The sequence below is a fragment of the Dryobates pubescens genome, chromosome 5 (assembly GCF_014839835.1).
Source record: "Dryobates pubescens isolate bDryPub1 chromosome 5, bDryPub1.pri, whole genome shotgun sequence".
Lineage (NCBI taxonomy): Eukaryota > Metazoa > Chordata > Aves > Piciformes > Picidae > Dryobates > Dryobates pubescens.
The window spans coordinates 7,185,636-7,197,753 of NC_071616.1; the positions used below are offsets into that span (position 1 = coordinate 7,185,636).

A 12,118-nucleotide genomic window follows, 5' to 3' on the forward strand; every position below is an offset into this window, starting at 1 on the left:
CAGTCCCTGTGCCACTGACCATGCACTGTAAGGATTCATGGAGCATAGAACAGAATAGCATAGAATTAAGAGGTTGGAAAAGACCTTCGAGATCATCCAGTCCAACCTATCATCCAGCACTATCTAATCAACTAAACCATGGCACCAAGCACCCCATCCAGTCTCTTATTAAACACCTCCAGTGATGGTGACTCCACCACCTCCCTGGGCAGCACATTCCAAAGGCCAATCGCTCTTTCTGTGAAGAATTTCTTCCTAACATCCAGCCTAAACCTCCCCTGGCACAGCTTGAGGCGAGCAAGCCTGACACCCATGAGTGCTCAGGTTTTATTGCTTTGTGGCAATCAGGTGTTGGAAGGTAGATCTCAACATAAGCAATCAGTCTGGCAGGGAGTGCGCCCAGGTTTTGAGAGCTCATTCCTCCTGAGAAACCCTGGCATAGCACCAGGTTTCAGTCTAGCCCTAGCCTGGATGAATTACAGCTGTGGCCACCACACAGGCAGATGCCTGGGTAAGCAATTCAGCATCTGTTCCAAAGGTGCAAAGGTACTAGCCAGTTTGGTACAGATATTGTAGACCAAAGGTGCATTTCAGTAATTAGACAAGTCGCCCCCTCTGATCTACTCCATTTTACTTCCTACAAAAGCCACTGATGATTTAAATATATAAAATATGTCCCCAGAACAGATGACATAGCCTGCTTTAAATGTTTCTTCTGCTAAGTTCCACTATTCAACTTACTAAGCAGTGTTTCTGTCTACTGAAAGATCATAGAGGCAGGACTTGGGCGTGGAGCGTTTAATGCTAGTTCTCCACTGCTCGGTCTCTTATTTCTCAAAGCTTCCCCATTTTCTCTTTGGGTCAAGCACATCAGGCATATTACACCTGTCAGCAGTTTAGTCTGTTGCCATATTAAAAGAGAAAAACAAAATAAGAAGTTTTCTAGATTACTGGTAGAATAGTTGTTGATTTTGGTACCTTCTCATCCTGTGATGCCAGAAGCTTCTCGAAGGCCTCGTGTTTCTTTATGAGTTGCTCTACTTCATCTATAGACCTTCCAAAGTCACTGCTTTTCAAATAAATCTGTAAAACAAAAAGGTTGATGTTTTTCTCAGTGGATTAATTATCACAGGAACCTGATTCATAAGTATGAGAAGAGGTAATAGCTCTGCAGTTGAGAGTACACTTCAGATGGAAAAAAGAAGAATGAAAGGGAAAAAAACCCAAAGGGAACACGAGACAATTGAAAAGGGAAAATAAATAGTGAAGCTGCATCGTCTTGGACAAGAAAGACAAGCATTAACAGGTCCAGCTAAGGAAAGTGACCTATTTCTGCTCATTGCAATCACTAAGTCACAAGGCTGGCAGCAAATTCTACAGGTCTAAACTCTCCCTGCAATCCAAAGCAGCACCAACACTGTCATGTCTGACAGGCATCTGTATGATTCCTTCTTAGAAGACTTCCAACAACAGAGCCTTTGCAGCCTGCCTGGACAATTTATTTCAGTGCTTCATAACTTTTAGCATTAGCAAGTTTTTCCTACTCTCTAGCCTAAAAATGCACTGCATTCACCTCGTTGCACGCTGCCCCCTTCATGACACTAAAGAGATCATTCCTTTTACATTTGCTTCAGTTTGTATATGTGTGTAGGCTTTTTGCATACAGGGTTTTCTGTCTTCTCTAGACTAAAACTACGCTAATCTGATCAATCATTCCACAAAGGCTGTCTCTTCTTGACTGCGATTCTTCTCACTGATCTGCTCTGCTTTTTCTACATGTCAACTTATTTTGAAAGGAGGTTCCTACACTTGTTGCAATAAGCAACAAGGCTGCCAGAATGAAGGTAGGGGAGACAGTAAACAGCTTATAGAATCATAGAATCAACAAGGTTGGAAAAGACCTCAAAGGTCATCAAATCCAACCTGTCACCCAAGACCTCATGCCTACTAGACCATGGCACCAAGTGCCATGTCCAATCCCCTCTTGAACACTTCCAGGGATGGTGACTCCACCACCTCCCTGGGCTTATGTGGATCTTTCAAGCTGTAATCCCCTGCATGTACCTGCGTATGGTCCTTAACTTCTCTATGATGCCATGGACTGAAGTGCACCTTGCAATCTGCCCTAAGCTTCCAGAAACTTTTCAGAAGAACTGCTCTCAGACCAGCTTTTCCCATCCTGTATTAATGCAGCTGATTATTCCTGAAAACTCTCACAGCTTGCACCTGTACCAAGTGCATCTTCATCATCATCTGCTATTTTTTTTCAGGCCATCTTTACAATTTGCCTGAATTCATTTCATTTACTGCCTGTCCTGTCAGTCTCTGATGCAGAAAGACTGTAATCTGAAATAACAATTGCATTTTAAAGGAAAATGACCTCTGATTTGCTTTGAATACTGTGAGGACCATTTCCAACTAACCCACACACCTCTCTAAGGCACTTCAGTGCTTTTTAACTCTTTTCTGGTGTTAAGGAAACTGGCTGCCTAATTACTTCTCCCATGCATTTTGCCACATTCAGGCAAAATGCAGGGTATTTTATCTATCCCCATCAACAACAACTACAAGCTATTCCTCAGGCCAGCAGGAATTTTTACTTTTCCCAGCAGATTCAGTTGTCCACAACTTCCTCCCTTATTCACTGATGAGATAAGAGCAGGACAAAAAGCCCAGACAGAGGCTCTGATGGGACATGAGCCAAAATTACCTGTGCACAAGGTTCACAGTGTAGTGAATATGACTGGACAGGCTTTTGGAGTTCAGGCTGCTAAAAGGGACTGTATTTGTTGGCTGAGACATAGCCCTGGGTAATCTATTTCTGTGAGCTCATGGAATCGTAAGTATTTGGATGAGAAATTCCAACCAGTAACTCTGCCTGCATAAAGTGTAATTAGCAGAGATAGAAGAAATATCTGAGATCAGTGATAATGGTGTGAAAGAATTAAGAGGCAGGAAAGAAACAGAACAGAACCAATGGAACAACACAACTCCTAGTAGTAGGCTGGTAAAGAATATAGGTACACCTGTGTCTTAAAACCATGGATGTGCATAGTGAACATTACATCTATAGAAACCTCTCTTGCTTTGCAGAACATTACAGATCTGTAGCAGTCTTACAGAGCATTTTTCACAGGAGAAAAGAAAGATATTTTCCAGCACTTGCTTTAGAAAACCAGTAACAATTTTCATCGCACAGAAATACTGGATGATTGTTAAACACCACAGGGCATCTTCCCAGGCATATGTCATGTGCTGGGGACAGACCTCTCAGGGTCTGAGTGCACCAAATGACTCTGCCAGCTTTGACTATTCCCTGGACAGACCCCCTGCTCCCACCTGGGGGTCTCTCTGAGGCTCAGTCGTGGCCCCAGCCCTGGTCTTCCTGGAAAGACCTTAGATTTCAGTCGTTACCTGGCTTGGTCTCCAGCTTGCTGATGGACCTTGTTGCTCTGGCTGCCACTCAGCCCTCCTTGGCAGCTGTGGCTTAGAAGAGTAACAGCCAGACTTGGCCTGACTTTCTGGTTTGGTTTTTGAGAGTTAATGAGAGTAGTATTTCTCATTCGCAGAAAACCGCACACAACATCATGCCCAGGGCAGATGTTCAAGCTGCTCTACACTAATCCATGCCAAGTATCCAAAGAAAGGTGAGTGAATTCTAACACAGCAATCACTGTCAAGAAGAAGGAAAGGCCATTGTACAACAGGCTTAAGTTTTTAATAAGTTTGGCCCATAAATCATCAGGATGCCTAAAGAAATGCATTAACATTAACGCCTCTGTTATGCCTCTCTATGTTGAATACAACCCATACCAGCAGGCAGATATGCTGCCATTCAAATTTGAATTCTTTGATGTAACCCACTCATCAAGTGTATGAAATTATGACAGGTTCAAATTTTTTTAATTATTTTTTTTTAAAGAGTATTTTTGGATTTGGTTTGCTCTTGTGGAGGAAGATTTCCACACGTGTAGGCTCCAGGTCTGTCAACAGCGATACTTTGTTCAACTACTTTATAATTACCATCCATATTTATTTACACTGCCATCACAAGCAGCGAAATAAAAAGCTGTCAGCTGAATCTAACTCATACCTGCTCAGGGTACACAAACATACAGCCACATGCTGCACCTTGAGTCCAGTTCTGGGCTCCTCAGTTTAAGAAGGACGTTGAGACTCTTGAACGTGTCCAGAGAAGGGCAACGAGGCTGGGGAAAGGCCTCAAGCACAATCCCTATGAGAAGAGGCTGAAGGAGCTGGGGTTGTTTAGCCTGGAGAAGAGGAGGCTCAGGGGAGACCTTCTTGCTCTCTACAACTACCTGAAGGGAGGTTGTAGCTAGGAGGGGGTTGGTCTCTTCTCCCAGGCAACCAGCACCAGAATGAGAGGACAGACAGACTCAAGCTGTGCCAGGGGAAGTTTAGGCTAGAGGTGAGGAGAAAGTTCTTCACAGAGAGGGTTGTTAGCTATTGGAACCACCAGCCCAGGGAGGTGGTGAAGTCACCATCCCTGGGAGTGTTCAAGAGGGGATTGGATGTGGCACTCAAAGCCATGGTTTAGTAGTCATGAGGTCTTGGGTGACAGGTTGGACTTGATGATCTTTGAGGTCTTTTCCAACCTTATTGATTCTATGCTGGGTGTTTAAACACTGCTTTAAAAGCCCTGTAGCAACTGAATCCTATTTTGTGGATTATCTACATTTTTTTGGCCAAAGATTTACCTGAGGAAACAGAAAATTCCCATAATTTCCCACATATCACCCCATGGACCTTCATTTAGTAACTGTTAGCAGTGACAGTGCAAACTCTGATACCTGAAGAAATAGTCAGCTATCTTATTTTTCTGACCACTTATCTGTGGTGGAAGAAAAAGTCAAGGGACATCTACTGGCAAAGGTGGTTACTTTGGAAACAGAGAGCAGAGACATCTGAGAGCAGGGGTGTGGGACAGTGAGTCATAAGCAGCTGCACTGGAGTGCTCCCACTGAAAATTATTACACTTGAATAACACTGAGCATTCAAAGCTCCATTCCTTCAGCTGTTAAGGCAGTGGGAAGAAGTTCTCCTGACTTCTGAAAACTTTGGACCAAGTTTTGCAAGTAGAAACCCGTGCAAATGCTCTTGGCAGCCCATCAGGTTTTAATACTGAGAAAGAAAATTGGTGTACAAAAAGAAAATTGGTACAAAAGACAAGTGGCTGCATACAGGACAGAGAGGTAATGGCAACAGGCTTAGAAAGAAGGAGCCTCAGTAGCCCTAGGAGTGCTATTTGGAGAATTGAGGGGTGAAAACTTTCCATCAGTCCTTTAAACAAAACTCTTAGGACAGCAATTGCTAGAGTCAGTACCACAATATATTTTTCATGTAAGCATTTGTTAATCCAACCTGAAAGCAGAATGGAAACTGCCTCCCACACTACAGTGCTGGCCTGTGGCCAACTACATCAGTTTTGGGCAGATTTATAGACAGGTCCCCAGTCTCCTGCTTTGAATGAGATGTGTTGAGTTCAAGTACAAAGTCCTGCATAGCTCTCCTCAGGTAAGCTACCAGCTATACCTGCACACAGCAGGTATAAACTTTCTTTCAAGTTTGTTTCTGTTCTGAATGATGGCCCATCATTGGGAATTTAGTACTTTGCCACAAAAAAGCACCAAAAGACTTGATTGCTCACTGCAGAATGGACATGGACCTGTTTTTAGGTGAAGGCTGGCAAAGATGCTTAAAAGCACAAAATGGACTTGGCCCCTTCTGAGATTCGAAATGGAGCATGTAATAAATAGCTGAGTTATTAACAATGCAAAGCACAGAAACAGAGGTTCTAGCCCTACTTAACTGGAGTTTGTCGCTATTTCTGAGTTCGTTGCATAGATTAGCCACCGTGTTGCAAGATGCAGAACTAAATTTCAAGTCCAATTAGAAAGCTCCCATGTTTATTCTGAAGAAAACAGGGCTACAGACACACTCGAGAGACAGCACAGGCCAGCTTGAGCTGCTTTTGGAGAAATAATAAATGACACATTTTAGTCATTAGGGAAACTATGCTGTCTGGATGCCACAACTTCACATTTATATGCACTGGAAGCTGACACAGCCCCAAACCAATTTTGTCTTCCAAGAAGGGGCATTTTTATTTCTCCAGAAGAAAAACTATCTTGAGTGTTTGTGGAAATCTACTCCCTTCTCCTGTTTCTGCTCTTTACAGTGTAACAAGCTCCACAGGCTTTGCCCCTCACCGCCTGCACTGGGCTTGCTGCGGAGATTGTTGGAACTCTACTGAAAATCTTTAGTTCCAAGCATGTGCTAAAAGTCAGAACTGCTCCAGGTTTTAAATGCCTTCACTTCAAGCATGTAAACACGTTCAAACTCTCTGCCTAGGTAGGTAACAACAAGGTTTGATTTGACTTACTTCTGATAGAAGTCAATAGAAAATAGAATCAATGAAAAAAAAAAGAAGTTTTACTAAAGTAAAATAAATGTGCCTAATACCAGGATTATATAGGCTTCACAAATATGTTGCACTATGCTTCATTTCAGTAAAAGTCATGATAAGATATCATACTGTAATCATAAGTGGCATAAAACACACTGAAGTCGTTTATAACCAAAAAAAATAATCATACACCTTCTCTGTCAGATTGACACCACTGTATTATTGACCTCTGACCTCACAAGCTAGATATGAAATTCTGAGGCTAATTGTATTTAACATTTCCCTCCCCCCTCCCACTGCAGGTTGTCTCATTGGCATAAAATGTAATTATCTGATATTGGAATTGTATATGCAAAAAAACAACCCACAATGAGAAGTCAGTATTTTCCACAACCCCTTCCTCCCATGGATCTCCTTCTCCTCCAAATTCACTAGCTTGGCTTCTACCCTTTTAACTAGTAGGTGTTAGGTCAGAATCCTATGCTCATGCAAAGTCACCATTAAAGTATTTCCTTATGAAACATTTGTCTGAAAGCAGACTAAATTCCTCTTAAACTCCCTGTAGTTTTTCACTGCTAGAAATTTTGCTGGGGTATCCATATTTGAGATGCTATGGAGACCGAATTCCCTTCATTTCCCTTAGGAAAGGGTGGTACCTCTCTTTTTCTAAGAGGAAAGAAAGAGTAATCTCTTCCAACACACTGAAGTATTTTTGGGTTTTAAAACAAGTATTACTTCTGAAAGTTACAAACCCAGGAATTAACCATTTAGAAATACAGTATAATCTGACAAGTACGAAAATGGAAACAGTGAAATGGAATAAACTAAGAAAAATTGCACAGAGGGTTTGTCCCAGGTCCCAGACTGACTAGCAGAGAAAAAAAACAGCTCTTGGTTCTGAAGTCTTGACCCTTCAAACAGCAGAGCACTGATTTGCCTGATGATGCACAACCTCTAAGCGCAGGCAAAGCACAGAGCACATCATGATGACAACAGTAATGGTTGTAACGAACACTTATTAAGTGCCCAATCAGATCAGAGTGCTCAGCTTCATTTAGGATGGATCAAGAAGTAGCTGCAGCCTTGGTGACAGCAGAACACGAGTAGCTTTCTGGTTGTCCTGTAAGTCATCTCTAGGGAGCGGGAACATGGCAGGAAGCATACAAAAAGAAATCCACACGGCTTGTTTAACACAGCTTAAAACTTCTGTTTGCAAACGTTCCTAGAATGGAATGGAAATCTTCACCACTCTCCTCCCAGATCCAAAGGAGGCAATGTTGACAGCAATAGATGGGCACCATTCATCCTCCATGTCTCTGTGAGTTGGGGATGAGGTAGGAGCCGGTATGTTTGCCAAAAGGTTGTTAGGGCATACACTTTTCAGAGTGCATGTTTCCTGAGAAGGCCTCAAACCAGTTCTTGCCCAATGGCTGGAAAGCAATTCTGAGCAGCAAACTGGATTGACTGATAGAGAGAGGCCGGCCCCAATCTCCACAGGGTGAAAGGATGTCCCAGCCATGTCTGAATCATGTGTTTTGATAAAGGTTGTTGGACTTGGGCTTCTTTGAAATTCTCTTACCACCTGGATAGGCATAGAAGTCCATGGGGTGGCAAGTATCAGGGTGATTTTGGAAACCTTGTGGTGAGTAGGTGTTAGACCATCACATGGAGTCTTCCTAAACTCTGGCCTGCGATGGTTCTGAAAGACAATCAGCTCTGGATTTAAATCTTTGCTCATGACCTCATTCCCACTAGGTGAATTTTCTCTTCCAGTCAGCACAGCTGGGGACAGCCATATATCTCTAGAAACAGTCTGCTGGGGAAGACCAGGGTACTTTGTGGAAGTCACATGAAATCTTGTGATTTGAAGGGCTGGAGACTCATCTGAAGGGAAGCCTTGTTTTGGTTTCTGTGATCCCATTGGAAGACCAGCTGGAGTTTCAGGCACCTTCTCTAACTGTGGCATGAGCAGACCTGAATGAGTGTGACTGCTTCCATGGGAATCTGCTCGAAAAGGCTTTACTGTCAAGCTGCAAGTTGAAATGTAAAGCTTCATTGCAGCATGGAGGTCTGTCATTCGGACATTGCACTGACTGCAGCCTTGCTGAGGTGGGAGAGAATCACAAGGTTCCAAGGATGCATGTAGATTTTTGCTGTTGCGCGTAGAAACAACTGGGATACCAGATAGATCAACATCGAGGCGCGACGTCCAGCTTGGTGGAGCTTTGCAGGAGAGGACATCAGAGGGCAAAGATACAGCAAGCTTCAAGGGATCATTTTTTTCAGAAGTGAGAGGAACATTTTTCCCTCTTTCTGAATAGTGCCTGTAAGATGCAGACTGAGTGCCAGAACCCTCATATCCATGGTCCAGAGGCTGCCTGGGAGAACTGGAACATCTTGATGTCTCATCAGACAGACTGACGCAGTGAGTAGTGCTCCCAAAACCTTTCCTCTGGTCTGCATGAGCCAGGATGACATCTAGCCTTGAGCGGTACGCTGCAGAAGACACGTTGCTTGGCGATGAACTGCCATTTCCTGGAGCAAGCTCCGCAATGGATTGACCAGTGGGAGGATGCCATGCTGATGCTGGCGTCTTTTGAAAAGGCCTGTCCTGCATGGCAGTCTCAAACGGTGGAGGAGGGGTCTGTCTGCTGGAAGACAGCATCACTTCCGCAGTGGAGACATAGGTTGCAGAGGGAAGCTTGCAGCGATGGTCCCTGCATGACATTCTGAAGCTCAGTTCTAAACGGCACAAAAATCAAAGCCACAGAAGCTTGCCTTTCCCCCTCTTTTTAAGACCAACTCCTAATCCTTTTTTCCTTGGGCACTGGAAATTTCCATTCTTCCTCTGAAGCAAAGGAATGAGAGATGAAGAAACATTCTCCAGGAAAAAAATAAAAATAAATAAAAAATTGAAGAAAAAAAAAAACACCAGTAAAAAAATATAAAATAATAAAACCTCACAGCTCCTCCAGGACTGCTACCACCGCCTGTCACGTCTGCAAAGTGATATGAGTGTGGGATGGGCAGAAAGATAAATTACGGAGCATGAGGTTTGTCTCCCTGAGAGTTCTGACAGTGAGACTGCAGACAGAGTAGGAGGGAGCCAAAAATGCCTGCCAGAGAGACAGCCTGCAGGCTCGCTGCTGTTTCACCCGTGAATAAAAAGAAAGAAACAAGGAGAGCAGCTAACCTGAGCAGTGCATCTGCTGCTGGGAAAAGGTTAGAACGCAGCAAACTGTGCTGGACACTGCTTCTGCTCAAAGCAAAAGTGATTTCTTTCCTTTTTTTTTTTTTTTTTTTCCTCCTTTCTCCCCCCCCCCCCCCTCCTTCTTTCACTTTTTCAGCTGTTGCTGGTTTGCACTCCAAATGGCAAGATCTCCGTCTGCAGGTCTTAAGAGAGTTTTCCTACCACAGCTCCATGCAATGGCACAACTGAATTCATACTAAAAAAAAGAGGAAATACTTAAAAAAAAAATAAAATTAAAAGATAGACGTCTGTTTGCCTAATTTTCTCCACATGTGCTCTATTTGCTTTAACATAGAACAATCCTAGGCTAAATTCTGCAGAAATCCTTCAAAGGTTTAAGTAACTTGGATGTAACATAAGATGCTGGCAGGAAGTCAAACCTGTCACACTGGCACAGCGAATGAGAGTGCAGCTCTCGGTAGCAGTTCTCAGTTTGAAACACTCCTCTGTTGCCTTCTTCCTTCCCCCGTTCCTTGCTGCTGGGGGAGAGACGTGGTCTAAGGCATGTGAGATACTGGAAAAATAGGATCCAAAAATGTGGGATGGTAGAAGCTGCTTTCTTATGCACGTATTTTGCAGATGTGCAAAGTGAAATGCACGTGACTGAGCTTTGCCTGAAACACAAAAGTCAGAAGAAACACAGGGGGCGGAGAGGCAGCTTGTATTCGTTTGCCTCACAGGAATCATTTTGGATTGGATTGTTTGGTTTTGTCCTTTCTGAAAGCAGAAAATTGCAAAATCCCCATTGGGAAAGCGGTTTGAGTGCCTTCAATTGATGCCTTGGCTGAATGCTACTTGAAAACACGTTTGAAAGGACAGCTTTCATACCATCCTGCCTGTCTCCCCAGGGTTCAGAGTCTGCGTCACTATGCAACCCCACTTCAACCCTGGATAGTAGTAACAGAGCTCCATCCAAAAAGGAACAGATTCCTCTTCCAATTGTTCTTCGGATGCAGAGAAGTAAAACACAAGCAGTGACTAGAGAATCTCACTTCACTGTCAAATTGTATTGACTGATCCATAAGGCAGATGGCGGTAGCTGCAGAAGTCAGCTTTGACGGCTCTTGCTATTTCTCCCTTGTTTCAATGGGAGTCCCACAGTACAGCCCATGTGATGAATGATCACACTCAGAGATGAGAACAAAAGCACTAGGGCATGTTCTGGGAACACAGGAATTCCAGGTGCAGAGGAACCAGAACAGTGTTGCTGTTTCTTTTCAGGGCCAGGCTGATGCATTGCATATTAAGGAAGGACTAAAATCTGGTAGAAGGTAAATTAGAATAGAATAGAATAGAATAGAATAGAATAGAATAGAATAGAATAGAATAGAATAGAATAGAATAGAATAAACCAGGTTGGAAGAGACCTTCAAGATCATCCTGTCCAACCTATCATCCAACACCACCTAATCAACTAAACCATGCAACCAAGCATCCTGTCAAGCCTCGTCCTGAACACCCCCAGCGACGGTGACCCCACCACCTCCTCGGGCAGCCCATTCCAATGGCCAATCACTCTCTCTGTAAAAAACTTCCTCCTAACCTCCAGCCTAAACCTCCCCTGGCACAGCCTGAAACTGTGTCCTCTTGTTCTGGTACTGGTTGCCTGGGAGAAGAGACCAACCTCTGCCTGACTACAACCCCCCTTCAGGTAGTTGCAGACAGCAATAAGGTTCCTTTCTGCTCTTCCATGAACAGCAGCAAATGTACAGCTTCTGTATTGATTTGCTTTCTTTCTTGATTTCACCCCTCAAATTCTTCAAAGATTCAGCTTATTTTTTATGTAAGCATACAAAATTACTTCTCAAACATTTGTCTGTCTTCTCAGCAGCCTAATCACCTAACCCTCCATCATTCTGCATTTGTACTCACTGTGGACTGACACTGCTCCTTCACACTGGAGTGTTTGACAACACTGCCAGGTATCAAATCAGTAAAACTGACTTAAAGGCAGCAAAATTCGATTTAAAATGAGCAGGTGGCAGTGGAATTTTGAAGTAAAGTTGAGATGTGCTTTCATCAATACTCTCTAGCTCTGAGGACAACCTGCTGTTCCTGGGTAGGGTTTTTTTAATTCATGGTGCTTTTGCTCAGTGCCAGCTGTGGGTAAAAACTGAGATGATGAGAATGGAAACACAAGTGAGACATTATGATGGAGGAAAGTGAGTAATTTCTGAAAGGAAAAGCCTTCACAGAATTCACCTAATTGGTACATCTGAGGTAGCGAGTTGAAATTCACCCTGAATGCTCACAGCTTGTTGAAGATCTGCTTGTTTGCACCCTTGGATATGAACAACTACATCATTTCTTCCCATCTAACAGCACTTTTACATTTCCTGGGTTAAGTTTGAGCACTAGTCTGTGAAAGTCTCTTCTAGGCACTGTGGGAGCTTGGGGATGGCAGGGACTGTGTCAGTGAAGGAGACGACACATGGCTGACA

General features: G+C 43.5%; 1 protein-coding gene across 1 annotated transcript in view; it reads right to left on the bottom strand.

Moving 5' to 3' along the window:
- SPTBN5 (spectrin beta, non-erythrocytic 5) overlaps positions 1–12,118 on the bottom strand; it is a 131,440-nt gene that overhangs the window by 56,355 nt on the left and 62,967 nt on the right. The window contains exon 34 of the mRNA XM_054161511.1: positions 979–1,083. Within this exon, the coding sequence (XP_054017486.1) occupies positions 979–1,083 (105 nt within the window). The remainder of the gene's footprint in view (positions 1–978; positions 1,084–12,118) is intronic.